This window comes from Varanus komodoensis, unplaced genomic scaffold (assembly GCF_004798865.1).
Source record: "Varanus komodoensis strain SLA01 unplaced genomic scaffold, ASM479886v1 scaffold140, whole genome shotgun sequence".
Classification (NCBI taxonomy): Eukaryota; Metazoa; Chordata; class Lepidosauria; order Squamata; family Varanidae; genus Varanus; species Varanus komodoensis.
In genome coordinates this window covers 274,725-295,697 of record NW_025335410.1, presented here as the reverse complement: position 1 = coordinate 295,697, position 20,973 = coordinate 274,725, and the positions used below count along the sequence as shown (strand labels likewise).

Genomic DNA, 20,973 nt, shown 5'->3' with positions numbered 1-20,973 from the left:
TGCCCCTGCCCACCTCCATGCTGAGCCCTGGACCTGATGAGGGTACTGGGTAACGGAGTTACCTGCCTTGTGTACCCTAGCAGAGGCACTCACCCAGGAGGTGGAAACTGAACAGTCTTGCAGTTCAGCATCTTCTGGGAAGATAAGTGCATATGAGAAACCAGAGTCCTCATCCTTGGGTCCATACCTGTTACCATCTGCTGTCTTTCAGAGAAGGCCATGATCTGAGAGAGGCTCCCTTGTACACACTTCTGCTTGTTTCTATCACCCCAGAGCCCGGAAAGTAAAGAAGATGTCCCCTTTTACTCACCACACCAAAGACCAGCATGGATTGAAGCAGGTAGGACTGTATTTCTCTGAAGTCAACTCTGTGGCGTGCGGACTTCGGACTTCTCCTCTCAAAATGTTCTTGCAGACTGCTCCCCAAAAAGCAAACCATCATCTCTGATGTCCTTGAGACGGAAGTTCTGAAATAAATACATAGTGGTTAAATGAGGTTTGGTAAAGGTCAATGTGCTATTATTGGCACCCAGAACGTCTTGTGGTCCGTCCACAGAAATGACCACAGGAAACTTTTGTCCAAACTGAACTTCCTCTTTTTTAATCCACGTTTGCATATCTTGCCTTGTTTACTTGCTTTCAAATTTCACTTACTGGGAAATACAACGCTATGAAATATCAGAATTGGAACTCATCTGGCCAAGAATATCCCAAACCTTATGTGTTTGTTCTGGAAAACAAGCAAACAAAAGTACTATTTTATCACCTTTTGCTTTGGGAAAGGGATAAATGATAACGATACGACCTATTCCAAGGAACGGGTTCACCAAAAACAGCCCGTTTAGGGTTGAGAGCAAGACCAGGCCTCATCCTTGACTGCTCAGAATGGACTGTTATTGGCCCTTTTTCAGTGACCCAAATGCTTGGCCATTTTTATTTAACTGAACTGTGGGAAGTGGATGAAACTGAGCGGATGCCTGGGTCATGTTCACACAAGCAGTGGCTTAGACTGAGTCGTCCCATGGTGTGGTTCAGCTCCTCTGCTGTATTCATGGAGCGCCTGTGATTACACCCCAAGACTTATGATGAGATTTTTTCAAAACCTCTCAACTTGCAGAGTTGGTCTTGCCATGAGGCAAAGGTAAAGCAGTTACCTCCACTGAGGTATTTTGGGTGGCATCAAGGGGATGTGGGGAGGGGCAGACTGGCAAGTTTGTGTGATGTTGCCCTGCCCTAATGTGTCATGGACATAAACAGGAGAGGATGGTTCTGTGTTAATCAGTGGGACAAAGAATAGTGTTTGGATTATCTGCTTCAGGCTCTATGAAACATAGAAACAGAGCGAGTCAGAAGGGGCCTCCCGGGCCTTCTAGCTCCAGCCGGCTCCGCTCACGACATGCCCATCATGTGCATGTCCAGCCTATCGTTGAACACCCTCACCCTCAACCACCTCCCGTGGAAGCCCATTCTATACCCCTGGGGTCCTAACTGTCAGGAAGTGCTTTCTGGCATCCCAATTGAACCTTGGTTCCCTGAGCTTGGCTCCATTGGAGCGCATCCTGCCTTCCTCTGCAGGGGAGAACAGGTCTCTACCCACCTCCATGTGACATCCCCTCACATACCTGTATGTCACCAACAGACGTGCTTGCTTTCTTGGGCCTTGTCTGCAGCATGGGATGTTGCAAGGAGCTCAACTTTAGGTAATTCATATATTCCACCTCACTCACTAAGGTCCTCTGGGGGTGATCTCTTGAAGTTTGCTTCTGTAAGATTAATGTCTCCTAATAAGAGGACTTTTTCAGTGGTTGCCCCTAAGCTGTGGAATGGTCTTCTGGGAGAATTCAGTGGCCCAGATTGCTACCTTCAAGAGGGAGCTAAAGACATATATCTTCCAATGGACCTTTCCAGATTAGTTCCCAAGTTGGTAAGCCATGGAATGGATCAACCACTGTCAGTGATCAGTGATCAATTGGCTGGTGAGGCAGAAAGACAGCAGGGGCTCTGAGAGACAAGGTTTCTATCTAGACAAGAGAAAGAGAGATCTAGAATTCCTGAGAACTCTCTCTCAAACTTTGGGTTGGCAGGATGAGAACTTAAGTGTGGAAGGATAAAAGGAGAAAAAATGACTGGAGATGAGCATTAGAAATCTTGGAGAGGCATGCTGGGGAAGACAGAAAACAATATTATTATTATTATTAGAACATTTCTAAAATATAAAATATAAATATAATTTTTTAATATAAAATTAAAAGCCTTCTAGATTAGTAAAGACTCCTCTGAAATGCAGAGGAACTTCCTGCTATGCGAAAATCACTGTGGCCACAGAAGTATCATAATGTCCAAAGAGGGATTTCTTATCCATATTTCATTTGATTGGTCGTTTCCAGCTGTTGATGCCAAACTCCAGTTCAGTCTGCCACCAGTGGGTGACCTGATCCACTGAGCTCTGGCTGATCCACAGGCTGTTCTGGAGAGCCTCAGCCATGAATGTACCAAGTTTGAGAATTCCCACTCTAGACAAAGTAGGGAAGAGACACTTGGTTGACTGATCTTGATGGATCTTGGAGTGGCAAAAGGGCTAATGAGAGGGAAGGCTTGCTACTAAGAAAAAGTATCAAGCAGAATAAAGAAGAAGGCAGAGGTCTGGGACCCATACAAGAAAAACGAATTTCTGGAGGGGAACAACCATCCAATCCCTGGTACTATTGCTACTGAATCACGTTCTGCAGAGCGTCTACTCTATGGGAGCCTGGGATAATATATTTATTTATTATTTGTTTGGCCATGTTGATGTAAAGTCGGCACAAGTACATTACATTAAGGTTGAGGTGATCAACTTCAAACTGCTGCATTTTTAAAATCCTGATACCCACCCAACAGAGCCAGGTGAAAAATCAGGGGCAGCCACAAACTGAAAATGAAGGACCAGGGATGGCCCTTCCATTTCTACTTCTGCAGCCTGCACCTTCATTTCAGCAGCCCAAGAAATACAAGAAAATATAAGGACGAGGCGTTTCGTTGTTGCTCTTGTTAAACAACAGAGCCAGGCTTCCTTGCAAATCTACTGCAAGCCACTCTGAGATGGTCAAGTCCACCCCGATCTTCCTTCTTCTCTCCCCTTCATTGGGTTGAGGTATTCCACTTTGATACTAGGCAAATTGTTTGAAGTGGGGAGGAATGTTTCTTAAGTCAATGGGGCATTTGTTAAATTTCAGAAGCTGGGTGTCTCTAAATTCGCCTTGGTTCCTCCTTTCTCTCAGCCTCTTAGAGGTAAAAGAAGATGTTCATTTACACAATGGCATTTCATTATTTGGTGGTGAGCCCACCACTGGTGCTGCTGCTGCTGTCTGAAGATACACCAGTTCCATTTTGGGTATTAAATTGGAAGGGGATGTGCCTCCATGTACCTTCTTGCAGACCTGAGAAGGGCTGTTAGATGAAAACCAAACCAGCAGGAAAAGACATTGGCCCGATCGCAGTGTGACCATCTCAACACATCCCATAACACATGGCCTTAGGCATTAACTCCTACCGATTTGAAAAATTCTAGTGTACAACATTTTAAATAGCCTTGATATATTCTCAGAGGTCTAAATTATAGGATTTTCCAGCGATATGGATCAGAAATCAGGGAAGATCTGGGAAAAATATGAATTGTTGGAAGGCCTCAACAGTTATAGGCAGCATGCAAATACATGTATAAATAAATGTATGAGCCGCTGCTTCTTTGGCTCTCTTGCAGTCATCGGAGTGGCTTTTGGCATATCTATAGTTCCACAAGGTCCATAAATGCATTCTGGAACTAGGCATGCAGCTATAACCTTCCCATACTGAGAGGAAAGACATATTCCATGCCTGGGAGATGCCAGGCCTAGCCCCATGGTGTTCAGACCCCTTTAGTGGCTGCAGGTTAAGTAAAAGGTTAGCAGGTGAAGCTTTTCCTGGTCTGAAGAGTCATGCTTATAAGAGCAGCACCTGCTAAACTTTCTTGAGCAAGGTGGTCATTAACATCACAGGAGCATGTCCTAGAAAAAGAATAAATGGACAGGTGTATAACTTTGTACCTGGACAGGACATTTGAACCAGCTGAGCATGAGAGGTTTATTCCTGTGTGATGAGAGAAATGCTATTTATTTATTTAAAACATTTGTATGCCACCCAGTTGTGCCACAACACCTCTGGGCGGCTCACAACACATGATAAAAACACAATAAAAACATAATAAAAACCATATCACATTAAAATGGTGCATACAACAGAGCATACAGAAACAAAGGTGTTTGGCAATTAGTTATTAAAATGTTTTTGTTTTAAATGGAAGGTTTTTGCCTGGCACTGACAAGAAAGTAAGGAAAGCGCCAGGCAGATCTCCTTGGGGAGAGCGTTCCAAATAGGGGGAGCAGCTCCTTAAGGGATGGCTCACACAGAAGGCGCCCCTGCATAGATCTCAAAGGCCCGGTAGGCACATTGGGTTCAGGCACTCCTTAAGATACACGGGGCCTAAGCTGTTTAGGGCTTTTTATGCCAACACAAGCACCTTGAATTGGGCCCGGGCCACAATTGGTAACCAATATAGGTGTAATGTGGGCCGCTCGAGGGGCTGTCATCACCAACCGAGTGGCCCGATTCTGTACTAATTGTAATTGCCAGACCATCTTCAAGGGCAGCTCCACATAGAGCGCATTACAGTAATCTATTTTGGATGTTACCAGTGCATGAATGACTGTTTTCAGGCTCTGTCTGTCCAGGTATGGACAAAGCTGGTGTATCCTCCATAGCTGGAGGAAAGCACCCCTGGACACCGAGCTCACCTGATATGCCAGGGACAAATCCGGGTCCAGGAGCACCCCCAAACTGTGGACTGTATCCCTTAGGGGGAGAGCAAGGACAGGGTAATGCCTCTCCAACCTGCCAGATGACCCCCCTATTAGCAGCATCTCCATCTTGCCAGGACTGAGTCTTAGTTTATTGACCCTCATCCAGTCCATTATCGAGCTCAGGGCCTGGTTCAGGATGGCAACAGCCTCACCTGGATGAGATGTAAAAGAGAGGGAGAGCTGAGTATCATCAGCATATTGCTGAGTCCTCAGCCCAAACCTCTGGAAGACCTCCCGCAGCAGCTTGATAGAGATGTCAAAAAGCATGGGGGACAGCGCTAAGCCCTGTGGTACCCCATGCCACAGCCACCGTGGAGCAGAGCAACGATCTCCCAGGACTACCTTCTGGATTTGGCCAGCCTGCTAGAAGCGGAACCACTGCAAAGCAGTGCCTCCAGCCCCAACCACAGCCAACCTGTCCAGAAGGACACCATGGTCAACGGTGTCGAAGGCGGCTGAGAGGTCAAGGAGAACCCATTAGAAAGCAATGCAAAACCCCCTCAGCAGTTAATGGTCTCAAGTCCACCAAGTTCCCCGCAGTTTCAATCTATTACACATTATTTTTCAGGGCAGGAATAAATGAAATAAGAGTAGCAAGACTGGGAAACATCCCATGCTTTTCCACTTGATGCCTTCTCTTACTGCAAACATTAATAATCCTGATGATGATTATGACGCTTGAATTTAATTTTATTTAATTTCTCTCCCTCTCAATAGCCAAAGCTCTCTGGGTGGTAAACAATGTGGCTGCAGACTAAACATCTTTTCATAAGTCATATTGAGAACAGATGCGTCCTGTTTGCAGCAAGAAACATGGGCAGCTGTTTCTGCTTTGAGCCAAAGGCTAGTGCTGATTGTCAGATGGAGATGGGTGCATGTGATAATGTTGGACTTTGCATAGAAACACATTTCCGTATGCGTTCTGACTCAGCTTGAGGGAACAAACAGTGGGTTTGTTTGGGGAAAACCAAAGCGAATAGCAATTGGCAATAACATTTATGTTTTCCCTTTTTCTGACTCACAGTTTCTCGGTACTGGGGAAAAACAAAAGAAAAAACACAATTTCTTCTTAATTTTCTAAGGGCACTGCACCAGACACATTAAAGGGATCAAGACAGGCCCATTATCAGTCAGGGATACTGAGGCTAAGCTCACGATGGGATCAGGCAGAGTTTCATGCCATCAGGCCAAATGTTCCCTGGCTAAGTGACCCACTGCCCCCCAGCCCTGTATATGGATGAAAATATAAACTAGGACTGGGGACAGATGCTGAAGGCATGCCTGAGTTTGCAGAGTCTAACCAGAGTTGGCATCGTCACCTGTCCCACTGGGGCGGCTGCTAGCATGCCAGCATTACCCCTTGCATTACCCCTTGCATTACTCCCAGCACCCCAAGACCACTGGATTTAGTGGCCTGTTACTTCCCCACAACCCCCCTGACCCAGATTGCTGTGGAGCATTGTGGGAGAGTAAAAGGGTAACTCGGGCTGGTCATCAGGATCCAGGATGCTCAGAGGCTTCACCTGGGGGTGAGAACCAGAAGCCCACCCCAGTGTTTGCAGGGATGGTCCCAGGCCCTGCTGGAGCTCTCAGCCTCCTGATGAGGGCCATCTGGGAGCCCTGGAGGAGGAGCTATATATTTATTTTTATTTATTTATTAGAACATTTCCATGCCGCCCCTTGCCGAAGCCTCGGGGCGGCTTACAACACAATAAAATACAATAAAATACAAAAATAACAGTATAAAATTAAAATTAACAATATAAAATCAATAAAAAATATAAAAGCTGTTTCCTCCAGAACTGGCCTCAGCAGCTCAGCTTTCTCTGCTTGCTGTAGGGCCTGCATCTTGCTGTGTATTCTGTCTTGCCGTGCTGCTTCAGCATCACAAGTCTTTCTGGTTGCTGTAGCTCCCGTATCTTGCCCGATGCAGATCCTGCCTTGCTGCATCTCTCCTTTCCTGCCATGTCCTGCCTTGCCCCATTGCCTTAGTAGGCCTCCTTGCTAGCTGTGGTCCAGCTCCTGCATCTTGCCTGACCCTTGCCATGTATCCGGCCCAGTTATCCTGCCACAGGGAACTTGCACCTCTGTTTGTCTTCCTGATCTCCACCCCTGGCTTGTGCATGACCACATCCTTGTTCTGCCCTGATGCATGCTCTGCTCCCTGGCCCTGGCCTGAGCTGTGACAACAGCATGAACTCACCACTGGACGTTGCTTTTGGACCTGGGACTCTGCTTTCCCTCAGGTTTTGCTGTCCTGGTTCCAGTGCTTCTGTCTTGTCTCCCGCCATCCACATTCTAGTCCTGAACCCTGACAGTTTGCTGGGTTTATACTGAGGACATTTCCTAAACCTCCAGCAGCCTTCCTCCAGTGGTTTTATGTAGATGCCCCAAGATATGGGGGGCAGGATGGAATCTTGTCACACTTCAGAGGCTAAGAGCCATGAATCATCTTCTGAGACAGCTCCTTCAGAAAGGACCAGAACCACCTTCATGTGATTCCTAAGCCCAACCAAGATAAATTATACAGAAGGGTACTATGATCAGATCTTCCACCATTTGCAACCTAAGTCATTTTATCAGCCCACCACCTCTGCAAACCAAGGTACTGACATAGTTTTATGACTAGGTCAGGGATGCCTGATGGTGATAATATTGAAAGCAGGCACCAGAGCTTTGGCCGTGGCTATACCTGCTGGAGATTTCCCAAGAGTTCTCAGAAATGTGTTGGGATTCATCAGCCACTGGAGCAGATAATTCAACTTTGTCTTTCACCCTTGTGGAGCTTACAGGTACCCTTAAGATCAAAACTAATCAGATAAAGACCTGTCACTGCTAGGTTTCCCACCTGCAGATCTTTTTGTCCCAATCCAATGCAGAAAATTGGATTCAAAGTGTGTCCTGCCACATGTGCTGGGTCAGATATTACTTGAGACAGCTCCATGGTTGACGTTCCTTGTTCCAAGGTAGTCTTGGCATTCATATTAAAGTCCCTCAAGACCCCAAGCCTTGAGGTCTCAATATGAGACTCAAGACCACCTCAGTCAGCTTAGGCAAGGAGTGTGTTTGGCAGGGGCAGAGGTGGTAGAATCCCAGTCCTTTCTCTGGTGCACAGTACCTGGTAGATACACTAAAAACTGGCTGATTGTTGGGTGGGGTATCTGATCATGTAGACCAAGGCTATCAGAATTCCTGCCCCTCTGGTTATGCATGGTGCTGCACAAGAAACCTTGGTGGGCACACATGAAAGAAGCTAACCTCTCCCCTAACCTGGCATTCATCAACATTAACTTTAGCCTAGACTGGGCTGCAGGCAAACCATCCAATGACTGAGGCTGAAGGTACACTACAAAGAAATGCAGCAAGCAGTTGTAGGTTTCTTTTGGGCCACTTGTGTGAACAGAATGATGGATAAATGGAACTTTGGTGTGACCCGTCATGCCTGTTATGTTGTCTCAACCTCTTTCCCATCAATTGATGTTATTGGCTCCCGCCACCATAACACCTCATGCCCTGTGCTACATTTAGAGTGGAACCGACCTCCTCCATTTCTAAAGGCATCACAAAACTTAGTTTACCTCCACACCCCATAACCGTCCCCCACAAAAAAAAAATCAACCTGTCAGCTACACGCAGAGACTGAAAAACGCTTTGGTGTGTCTCCTTGTACGACCCGGGGCAGTGGCAGCCTTCTGACACCAGCCACCAATGCTGAATTCTTGCACCTCATGGGAGATTCCCGATCCCACAAGTGAAGACCCTGAAGCCACTCAGGGATTCATGCTCTGCCTGGACCCCCACTGAGAACCACCCTCTGTCCTCTTGTCTGCAGTGGCAGAGAGGCAAGGTGATTGCATTCACTGGGAAACACTCCCCTGTTTTTATAGATGCTCCTGATGAGCAGCTGAGCCTTTTTCTGGTTTCTGCTGCACAAACACAGAATCATAGAATAGTAGGGTTGGAAGGAGCCGTGAAGGCCATTGAGTCCAACCCCCTGCTGTTGCAGGACACCACCATCTGCATGTTTATTCACAGCATTATGTGCTTGTTTAATTAGAGCTAAGCCCTGCTGGGTTGAGGAGAGCTCATTCCCAAGAAGCATGTGTAGGATGATAACCTTACTCTTATTTTCCCCCACAGCAGTCCACTGAAGTTTGTCCTTTCATTGATGGGTACCTGAGACCACCTTTTTAGCACAGAAGCTAAACTGAGACTCATGGCTCTCAATTCTGAATACAGCTTACTATCCCCAAGCTCAAAATGCCCTATTTGGTTGGTTGGTTGGTTGCTTGCTAGTTGTGAAGTCGTGTCTGATCCATTGCAGCCCCATGGACAACATTCCTCCAGGCCTTCCTGTCCTCCACCATCCCCCGGAGTCCACCCAAGCTCACACCCACCACCCCAGTGACTCCATCCAGCCACCTCATCCTCTGCCATCCCCTTCTCCTTTTGCCGTCAATTGATCCCAGCATCAGGGTCTTCTCCAGTGAATTGCTGCTTCTCATTAGGTGGCCAAAGTATTTGAGTTTCATCTTCAGTATCTGACTTCTGAAGAGCAGTCAAGGTTGAAAAACACCCTATACATCTGAACAATCACAACTGGATGCATCTCCATCTCCATCGCCATTGCCACATTGCATTTATGTCCTGGCTTTTTTCCCCTGTGAAGGCAGTTTAGAGAGCTCCACTCAATCCTCACAACATTAATTCTGCTTTTCTAATGTTGTGCAGATTAGGCCAGGCTGAGCATGAGTGACTGGACCAATGTCCCCCATTGAGCACCATGGCCAACTGGGACTAGAACCCAACTCTCCTGGATCCCTAATCCAACTTTCTAACCACCACACCACCACACTGACCCACAAAGGTATTTGGTTTTTTGAAATGATGCATCATAGCACATCTATTATTCGGCTTTCATTTAATGTATTCTGATCCTGCCTTTGAACTCAAGGCCTCATTCAAAGGGCTCTAATTAGTCTTCCATCCAGATAATGACCAGACTTAATGACTTGCTTAGCTTCAGCAACCTATTGGCATCATGTGACTTCAGACCACACTCAACATGGGTTGCTTCCTTCCTCAACTCTGTTGGTCTTGCTTTTTGCATTTCCCATTTTATAGTCTCATCTGCCATCAAAATCTAGACTCTGAAGTCCTCTTTCTGGGGTTTCTGAATTTCTGTAAAGTGCAAGATACTTTGGTGGAGCTACATAAATGTGCTAGATAATGTAAGAACATTAAGTGTCAAATGGGTGCAAAACCAACCAACATGTAGCTTTGGTATTTCGTAGAAGATCTAGACCAATGACATTCAGGAGTGAAAATCTTTAGGTAGCAGCAGAATGTTGATGGAGTTCTTCCGGCTATGTGAAAAGTTACATCTTTGAAGGCATTGAGATGCAAAGCAAAGGTATTACAATCAGAAACGCTCTTCAGACAGAAGAATAAAATTCAAGCAAGCTGAGCAATATATCTAAGGATAGTTTAATATAAATCAATGCGATTTGGTACACTACAGTGGAATGCAATGCAAATCAATTTTAATGCATTTTATAGCAACACGAAATGGCAAAAGTTAAGAGAGGTTGGGAATCCAAGCTCTGTAAGATTAAACTGACCTTGACATTATGAGATGTCTGTCCCCATAATGCAGTTACCATAAAAGAATCCAGTGCAATTGACCGTAATGTAGTTACGTGCTACGTACATCGATAAAATATACATCAGAAACTTGGCTAATGGATAGACACCACACACGTTAGATAGAGTTTCAAGAGAACAACCACTTAGAGCTGTGACCTTTAATAAATGACTAGCACTCAAAACGTTCAACATATTAGTATTTGTACCTTGCTTTAGCCAGTTCTCTGGTGCTAAGCAATTCCTTCAAGGCCAAGTGTTAGCCGACAGCCCTTGAATAGCAAAATATCATTTTTAACTAGCCTGTAAAGTGGTAGATAAGTCAAGTTTGAATTGCCTCAGTTAGAAAAAGCAATAATAGGGACAACTTAATGCAAATGTGATATGCTAATGTATTAACACTCTTCTTGAAAATGTAAATCATGGCAAGCGAAAGCAGCTGCAGCTACTCATCTCCTACTTTCTCAACACGCTTAAAACTAAATATTGGGTCTCTGAGCTGGAGAGAACCCTTGTGCCTGCGCTTGTAACAATAGATAAATGTGGCAGGCCTGCTCAAACTGTAAGGGAGTCACTGCTGAAGAATGGGTGGTTCAGCAGGTTTGAGAGGACTTGCTGAGACGCTATAACAAAAAATGTATCACGGAGGAACTTTCAGCGGGACAGATTTTCACTATTTTGGACTCCAATGGGTTTTCTCAACCCATCAGTCGTCAGACTTGAAAAATACAGAGGAGTAACAAACTTGGCTACTCAGGGATAGTTGGTGGATCATGCCTTTCTGTGCTCCATTTTGTTCTTCGGCATGGGCATAACTCCTCTGCATCAAGAAACTTCTCTGAATTTGCAATCCGCTGTTGGGGTTCCATAACAAGCTACTGCATTTGTGACCTTTGGCATAATGCTCATGTAACTGGAGTTCTTTTCTTTCAGTGTTGTAGTGGCCCATCGCCCATACATGGACCAAATTGCCTGTGTGAGTTTCGGTGCAATTTGTCCAAACACCGATGGACATTGAAATTAATGCTTGCTGTCATTAATGCCTTGTTGTGTCCTCCCTTCTGAACCATGGAAAATGTGGCAGATAGGAAATATAATGGAGAAAGTTGGAGAAAGATGGACCAAGGAGAGACATAGATGAACTTCTGTTCTGAATAGGCTTCATGAAGAATAAAAGATGACAATTATTTCACCTGTGGAAACAAAAGTGGTGGGGGAGAAAATAAGAGATTCAAGCATTTATTCATCCATACCTATTTGAATGATCTAGACAGGGATGGGGGAATGCCTCTAGGACATTGTTTTGCTGTTGTTCAAGGACATTGCGTTCAAGGGCCCATTGATGCCGGACTGTTTTCATGCTCTTACAAAAGATGGAGAACAGCCAGTCATTAGGCAAACAGGTGGATAGGCAGACAGAAGGCAATGGATGTTCAGGATGACATCCTAAGGATGACATCCTTTGGTGATGAGGTGCACTAGAAATTTATTATTATTATTATTATTATTAACAAATCCAGTGTGTCACTGAAATAATACATCACTCCATGAACTCAGGCTGGTCAATAGGGTCCCTTCTCCCCAGCCCATTTTATCCAACTGTGTGTAACTGGCCTGAGGTCATCCAGGGAGCTTCATGGCTGAGTGGATGAGACCCTCTTGAGACCCTCTTCCTTTTTCCGACAATTATAAGTGGAAACTCCCAACATATTGTGATTGGCCTTCCCCCACTCCAGTCATGTTTTTGCCATGTTTTGCGATGTTCCCCCAACCCTCCAGGACAGCCAATTTGTGCAGGGATCATCAACGCTTTCTTAAAATTCTGGAAGTTGCTATGTTTCAGAAGGGTTGGGAATCCCTGGATTTTGCAAATCAATTGGCCTAGAGAATGTGATGGTTGTACACTTGTTCGGTAGAAGGGCAAATAGCCAGACGGAATTATGGGTGAGTAATGGGAAGACCAGTGTTTTCCACACCTATCTGCTGCTTCCAGGATTTCACAAAGAGCCCTGTCCTTTTATTTACCTTGATGAAAGTGACAAGGCCTCCATAGAAGAGTGCAACAACAAAGAGCACCATGAAAGTGGAGACTTTGTTCCAGACACTGTTGGCATCCTCCAGTTCGCTGTACTCATCTTCATTTTCATTGCGGACATCACACAAGGCAACCCCCATGATGGCACAGTCCCAGGAATCTGCAGCATGGAGTGAAATGGTAAGATTATCCAACAGAGAAGAACGGGGCCTCCAAAAGAGACAGCACTACAACAGACCCGAAGGGAAATACTTGGTCTAATGACACAACGGGCAAGGAGATCTGAAGGCTTCTTTCTTCATGAACCTGTTCAGTTATTAAGATCTGTAGGAGATGCCCCTGTGAGGATGCAGCCACTTCCAAAGGCCCACTTGATGGGTGCATAAGAGGGGTCTTTTTCCTGTGCCACTCCCAAATTATGGAACATACTTCCCTTGGAATTACAATCATTCACTTCTCTGCCTGCTTTTAGAAAAGGAGCCAAAAGGTGTATTGTTAAGTTGGCCTTTTGAATGGTTCTAGCAGTGCTGCAGTTCAAATTGTTTTAATGATAGCTTATCATCATTTTTCGTTTTTATGAGCTTGTGTTTTTACTGCTTTTTGACATCTTGAATAATATCTTTTTGAACAGAAAGATGGTAAAAGAAATTGCAAATAAAAAACAAATAGTGAAGATTTATTTATCTAATTATAGCATTTTTAGACTGCCCATCGGTTGAGTCCTCTGAGTGGTTTACTGAACTTATAAGTCAATTAAATGCTAAATAAAATAAAGTGACTTAAACATCAGTTTAAAACAACATCAGTGCAAATATCAGAACGCTTGCAGATGCCTGTATCAAAGCAGAAAAATAGCACAAAAACCAGAATAAGTGAGTAAAAAAAAATGCTTTGGGACTTTTATTTAATACTTAGCAGTATAAAAATATTACAAATAAATAAATAAAAGCCAATAGAAAACCAGCCTCAAATGAAGTAAGGGGAAAATGATCAGCACCTAAAATCTAAAACACATAAAACTCACATTTGGAAAAATGAATAGTTTTCTGCTGGGGCTGAAAAGACTACCAGGCAGGTGGCAAGAAAGCTGGTCAAGTTTCTCTGAGGTCACACAGACCTCATCAAAATCAACACCATTTCCTAGAATGTCTCTGGTGCATGGAATCCCCATAGAATGTGGAATCTGATTGTGTAGGTTTCTACCTGAGTATTGGATCAGGGCACAAGGTGCTAATCAATGAAGAAAGCAAGAAAGTGCTCATTGATGATTCCTTTAATATCAAATTGCCGGGTACAGAAAAAGTGAGATATAACAGAAGCAAATGAGCATCCCATTTTAGAGGCATTAAGAACAGCAGATGGCCCGACTCAAGGAGTCAAGAAAATGCGTTTGCAATTAAGTCAATCATGTGGGAAGTACAAACAGCATAGTTAGTTTATTTATTTATTTTATTTTTTACCAGAAAAGATATTGGCTCTTCTAGTTATGATGTTTTCAGAGGAGATGTGAACTACAAGGCATGTGTAGGAGACTCCCATCATCCACTTGCTTGTGGGGACTTCCAGGATGCTCACTAAGGAACATCTCTGTTCTTCATGATTACAATTCAAATCGTGGGCCTCATAACTCTTCAGTGACCTCTCCTTGTCCTCCTCTTCCCACTTCAGGAATATTTCTGCTGGGTAGAAGTTTCTGGCCATGCACACTAGGGTTACGTTCATGCCTTCCTTGGAAGACTGTTGGAGGTAGACTTCAGGAGCCTTCATAATGCCTGTGTTAGAAAAGACAGGCAAATGGCCAAATGAAAGGTACAACATAATCCAGAACCAAGAACCTGTCAGCCAAAAATGTCCCACAAGTTCCAGGATTCTCTAGTCAACTATACCTTGCAGCACTAAATTTTAAAATCTAAGCATTCATAGGATTGTTCCCTTATAAAAATCAACCAATCCTTTTTCCTTCCTTGGGGAACCCTAGGAATGATAAGTTTTCTTGGCCAGTTTTTCCAGTGGGTGTTGGCCAGGGCTCTTTAATGGTATTCTGACCTCCTTCATTAAGGTCCAGCTCCCAGAATTCATGAGAATCATTGGCATAAAGAGGTATAAACTTTTCCCTGCAGGTATTTCCCAAGACAAATGGCTTTATATTTATGGAAGAAAATGAGAGTTCGGTTAGAATTATCCATTATTGTCCACTTCCTGCATCATCTATTTGAGTAAGAAAGCTGGTTGTGCAGCTTTTTGCAGTTCCTTCTCTGTGTTGCCAAATTACCCCTTGCTCTGCTTATAGTGCCTCACTATTCTCAGTGTCCTGCCCACCCTTTCGTTCGGTCCTTACCATCCCTTCGGTCGAGGTTCTGTTTAGTTTCTCCTAGGTCATTGTGGATGTTACAGGTGAACATCCTGGTGGCTCTCCATTCAGACAGATTCACCCACAGCTGGCCAGCGATCCAAAGGGTGCTGTTGTCTTCTGAAAAGACTTCGGTTGTCACAGCATTCATGTCAGCAGGTTTCCCATCCATTGTCCAATTGATGATTGAATTGGAGGTTGCATTCACAAGAGGCATCTTGCAGGTTACAGCTGCACGTTTGTTCATGAGGAGGTCTTCAAAGGATGGCGGCTGCATAATGATCTCCGTCTTGTTGTGAACAGATGGGGTCATGCCTTCCAAAATAAATCATCAGGCCCAGTTAGCTTGAGATGTGCCATCCAAGCTGGCATTTGTAATACCAAATCCAAACCTAGCATACCTCATGAGGCTTAAGCAGAAGATGTATAAGAGTGTTGAACATCACCACTAACCACCTATCACTTCCTCCCATTCAGTGCAAAGGCAATATTAGCACCCCAATGGTTACAACTGCCAGCAAAATACCAGCTTTCTTAATGGTTCCTGCTAGTTGTGCAGCTGTTAAAGGTACAAGGTGCTTTTTTGTTAGTTTTGTAAAGGAACTACAGCCTGGCAGCTTAGAAGGGTAGGAAGTGCAGAATCCTAGAAGGATATATTGGCAATTACCAATGTAAATATTTAACAGTGAGGAAAATCTACCCTGCAGATGTGCAGGGGCACTCTTTTCTCTGTGAGCATTGGCTTCCTTCTGTTTCCCATTTAAGCACATAATTTACCTGCACGTTTTGACTTACCACAAGAAGGCACGGTCTTCTTAATGAAGGTGTTGGTTGAACTATGAGTAACAGCACATGTATACATTTCTTGCTTCTTGCATTCTTCTCCTCTGAGTACCAAACTGCAGTTCTTCTGGAAGGTCCCATCAGTGAGGGAGAGTGAACTTGAAGATTCTGAACTGCAGCTGAGATTATGTCCTTGGATGCTCCATTGAATGTTTATATTTTGGGGATAGAAGTTGGTGGCAAAGCAGACAAGTTTCTGGCATTCCCCATCCTCTGAGGTATGAAATACCATCACTTTTGGGGAAGCTGGTTCCAAAAAACCTGAAATGAAATGGTTGATCTTTTGGTTGCAAAAACAGAACTTGTGTGTGCAGGAGACAGTTTCCTGTGAGTATAATGAATTAAAAGCTTGCCACCGAATAAAAGCTTTTGACAACCAGCTGTGCATGCATTCACCCCATAGATGTCAATGAAAATACATCCTGGAGGCTTACTGCCTGGTGACAGAAATGTGTAAATAGCCAACCCTGCCCAGACACCACAGACAGAGCTTTTACCACCAGGCGTAATCTCAGATACAGCATTTTTACATAATGGTAGCTTGGTATTCATCAAGAATAGTGTGTTCATGGAGTTAAAACATGTATAAACCAGCTGCTGTGAAGCGCATAATATTTGTGCTGTGCAAGTTTAAAACTTGTCCTATTTTTGGCCAGCAGAGCAACTTCCTGTGCTCCAACTTCCCATCCAGTTCTCTGCTGATGCCCTTCATGTCTGTTAAGGACTCATGCCCCACTACATAGGTGTATAGGGCTCTAGTTTTCCATTCAGATGCTGGAACTTTTAGGATGCTTTGAGTGGTAAAGGTGGGGCTTCCAGATGCAGCAACTGGAGGCCATGTGATATATTCAGAGTTATGCTGATGTTGTTCTTCTTCCAGCTGATGAGTATTTCGACTGGGAAGAATCCAGAGATCTCACAAGCCAACAAAGCTACATCTTGCGAAGTTGGTTGCATCAGTTTTGCTGGCGATGGAAAGACCAAGGAGAGAGACGGAGCTTTAAAGTTGGAATCTATACAGGAGGGGATTAAAATAGAAATGTTGACAAATACGGACCTTCAATGGGAGGTTAAAAGAGAGATGTGGATGCTGAGAAAGTAGTGAATTACACTGTTTCTATATTAGAGACCATCATTAACTTTCATGATAGATGCTTCAGAGGCTCTGTGTCTACATCATGTCTATGGCCTTTAAGGCCTTATGTGAGATGACTGAAAGAAGAGCAAAAGAGATTCCAGATATTTTTCCCTTATGATCAACGATACAGAGAAACTTCAGAGTTTTCAAAGGCATGTTGTGTTCATAACCAACCATTTTAAAGACAGCGCCTGTTTCTTCTGAATTCTTCCCTCACCTTTGGTTTTTTGGACACTCTTCTTCATGACTGGAAAGAAGGAGCAGGGATGAGAAATTAAGCACTGGACTTTGTTTCCAGAATCCCAGTCCTGCCCAGGGATGTTCAACAGGCTTTGCAAACTCTGGGTCCCATTTTTGTGGGTGTGGATGCTTGATGCGTTGACATCCTTGGTCTGGTTAAGGTCATTCACCATTCAGGTGAGTATGAGATGGTCCAGCTCATATCCCACCACGAGACAAGTGAGGAGTGCTTTGCTTTGTGTGAGTACTCCCTCGAGAGGTGGCTTGAAGAGGCAGAGGCTGGGGCTTGGGATACTATCTTTACATGCTAGGAAGGAGCAAAAGACAAACATTGCACTTTAGGATGGGCAGGGAAGACACTTGCTTTTGGAAGGAAGAGAAATGGAACCCTGGAGAGAGGAGAAAGGGAAGGGTGATCTTAGCCTCGTTGACATCAGATCTAAGAAGCCCTCAACTAGTTTTCATAGTGATTTTTGAAACTGGTCATGCTACTGTTACAAAGGGATAATGCTTGGATGCTTAAATGCTCGAAAGTACTTGCCCAGCCCTTTATCATGCACAGACTGTGGTGGTCTAGTGATGATGTTAAATTCCTGGAATGCTGGGTTGCCTTAGGTGCAAGTGGCGCAAAGGAAGGAGGCCAAGCAGAAGAAAACAAAATCAGGAATACAGTTTCTGGTTGGAAACGGGCGAAGGATGGAGAGAGAGAGAGTTGCGTCGTCACTGGTGCACTTGCTGCTTCTGCTTGTGTTGGTGTTCTTTGTTCCAGGTTGGGTCACCGTGCAGGTGTATCCATGCAGGATGTTCCACTCCTGCAGAGGCACAGTCAGGTTGAAGCTAGTGTGGAACTTGCCCCCAGTCTGCAGAGTTTCTTGCTTTAGGATCCTTTTTGCCTTCCCACCAGCCTTCCAGGTGACATGGATGTTCTCCAGGGAGTAGCCATAGATGGAACAGAGCAAAGTGATGTTACTGTTCTGATTTGGGGTTGTGATGGGGCAGAATGGGTTTGCGCTGAGAGTAGATGTGAGGACTGTGGGCATAATCCAGTCTAAGGAAGGAAGGAAGGAAGGAAGGAAGGAAGGAAGGAAGGAAGGAAGGAAGGAAACACTTCTTCTATTCATGTTTCTTTTGTAAGACTGTGATGACTGTAGAATCCTCAGAATAGTGCTACTGAGTTTACAGTGAAGCCTCCAGTACCTCAAACATGGCATGTGCTTCATTACGTAGCCTTGTATCTCAAGTTTTCACCACTCCTTCTGTCCATGGCTCACCCATCAGAAAGCTGTTGGCAGTGGAGGCTCAGGCAGTGGGGCAGTATATCCCGTGGGCTTCTGGAAGGATCGATCCACGCTTCTGCACCCTATTCCCCCAAACAGGATCAGCACCATGGACAGTCCCTTAAAAGTCCAGACTACGATCTACACTACCCCACTGGCTATGGATCCACCAGCTTCCACTGGCTGCTTGAAATGCACGTCTTCATCTCTCAGTCTCATACTGCACCATCCATTTCTTCAAGGCCCACATGCTTGCAGAAATTCTACAAGGATTCTGACAGAGCATTGTGAAGGTAGCTTTATCTTTCCCGCTTTGCATCATCCATACCGAAGGTTGAATAGTCTGAGAAGGGCAGCTCTCACATTCTGGTGAGTTATTGTGTAGCGTAGTGTTTTACTTCATCTTTTTTTGGGGTGATCCTTCTGACAAGCACTGAATCTGTGCCTTTATGCACCACCTCAAAAGTGCTCACTTTTTGCCATCAAGAGAGAGAAAGCATACATTGACTGTTGGTCTTGTATATTCCATCCACCATTTTTTGTTCTGCAAGTGCTGCATTCTTGTTTTGTGGACTACTATTCCACTTGATGGTAACATGGGATGGTGTAAATTGGTGTCCTGCAACAGCAGGGAGTTGGACCTGCTGGCTTTCTTGGCTCCTTCCAACTCTGCTATTCCATGACTCTATGTCTGGGTGTGTAGTCAAATGCAACATTTTAGCACTGTGGTTTTCTTCACTGGGTCTACCGACTGCAGGAGTTCAACAGAAGGAGCTTTAGACTTGAGTGGGTCTGTGAAGAAACTGTGGTTATAAACAGCCTTAATGACAAGAAAAAATAGCATCATAAGGTGAGCTAGGAAGACATCAAATTACCTGGAACAAGGAAAAGGAATCCCTCAGGAGCATAAGGAAAAAGAATGAAGAGATTCTTCATGGGTCAAACAAGCTGAACAGCTAACCAGGACCTTGTGTGTCTTCCTGGTGTAGGCAGTAGAATTAATTGTTGCTGTGCAACGCAATGGGTGTAAGAAATTGACAAAACTAGGTCTTTTGGTCAATGGAGTTAGAGTTGCATAAGAGCCATTGAACTGGGGGCATGCCATGGGGGGTGGGGGGATCTCCTCCCACTCCAAAAATTCAGATAGTCTGGTAGGAAAATGCATTATGTTGAATACTCACTTGCTTAGCAGCTTGTAACTTATTTTACTGCTTTAACAAAACAAAATATATAATTGACATTTGTGTGATGCATAATATCCAATGATATATGTATATGAAAGTTGCAGAGTGTACCACGTCTTTTGTACTACTGTTGTTTGAGCAGAAAGCTGACTACAAGGGAGGGGCTGGGTCAAAAGACAATGGATGGATACTTGCTGCACACGGCTCTACATTAGACCAAAGCTCATAAGAAGACTGTAAACAACAGTTAACATGGTAGTATCTAAAAATCTTCATGCAACGTATTGCGATTTAGTAAAATGCTGTCTTTAAAAATAATTTCAGCCATTCCAAAAGATAAAAGATTTCATGTTTATCATTGCAATAATTGCAAAAAGACTGAGGGGAAGGAGGAAATGGAGCCCCATATTCCCTGCCCCAGTTCTTTTGGGGCATGTGTGTTCCAGATTATGTCAGAAATTGCTTAATTTACAGAGCATCTTCCTTGAATATCCTCTTTTTTGCTCTGTATTCTTGTTTTCCTAAAACAAGAACATTTTCGATGACTGCAGATTTTAGAGTTCTCCCAGAGACTCACCAATACCCAAGCCTGAATTCTTATTCAAATATGTGTGTAATTAAGTGGAAATCTTACCACCCACCAATCCTCAGGCAAAGGGGTAGAATAAATTACTCCCACTGCAAAGGACAGAAGTGGCAAAGGGGTACAATAAATGTTCTGTCTGTGGTGTCTGGTTCTGGTGGATGTTTGAGACATGTAAATTAGCATTAGGGTAATTCGAGTCACATCCTTGGCTTGAAGGTAGGGTTAAACTTTAGCCTGAGGACTGGATTGTATGCCAGGTTGCTTCCCACTATCTCAACCTTTGCTGTGATACTCAGGCTACCCCCCTCCCCCATTAATACCCGTGTGTTATGGTTGCAGCTTTTGCATCAGTGCATGGCAGGAGTACTTAAGCGTCATTCCTCCTGCTGGAGAGATTAGGATGCACCTGTGTCTCCCCTGCTCTGCATCATCACAAGGTTTGCATGGTGCAGATCCCTCCTCCAACACTGTTTCATTGCTGGCCACAAGGCAGGAGTAGATTTGCACTGGAAATTGCACCAGCCCAAGAACCCTTGGGATGGCTCTTAGATGCTTTTTTTGCATTATTCTTTTCAACTGGACTTTGCAAACAAGCAAACAAGAAAACAATCACAGACAGAAAGTAAAGTATAGGCAAATGAGCTAAGTGAGCAAGACATGTGCCAGTGTACAAACTGGAACTGGAAGTCATTTCAGTTCCTACCACTGGAATGCTGTCTTCTAGCAATCACAAGACATTTCTATCCAAGGATGTGTAATCTATTGTGATTTGACGCCTTTACAGGGGAAACTCGGCTGTG

General features: G+C 44.4%; 1 protein-coding gene and 1 gene segment (V, D, J or C); both read right to left on the bottom strand.

Annotated features, from left to right (window-relative positions):
- Positions 1–20,973, bottom strand: part of LOC123020129 — a 130,768-nt gene that overhangs the window by 31,652 nt on the left and 78,143 nt on the right. Inside the window, exons 14-17 of the mRNA XM_044423552.1 lie at positions 15,701–16,009; positions 14,894–15,220; positions 14,016–14,327; positions 12,546–12,715 (exon numbers count right to left, since the gene is read on the bottom strand). Coding sequence (XP_044279487.1) covers positions 12,546–12,715; positions 14,016–14,327; positions 14,894–15,220; positions 15,701–16,009 — 1,118 coding nt within the window. The remainder of the gene's footprint in view (positions 1–12,545; positions 12,716–14,015; positions 14,328–14,893; positions 15,221–15,700; positions 16,010–20,973) is intronic.
- LOC123020110 overlaps positions 10,349–20,973 on the bottom strand; it is a 37,864-nt gene continuing 27,239 nt past the window's right edge. Inside the window, 5 exon segments of the C gene segment in view lie at positions 10,349–11,713; positions 12,546–12,715; positions 14,016–14,327; positions 14,894–15,220; positions 15,701–16,009. Coding sequence covers positions 11,705–11,713; positions 12,546–12,715; positions 14,016–14,327; positions 14,894–15,220; positions 15,701–16,009 — 1,127 coding nt within the window.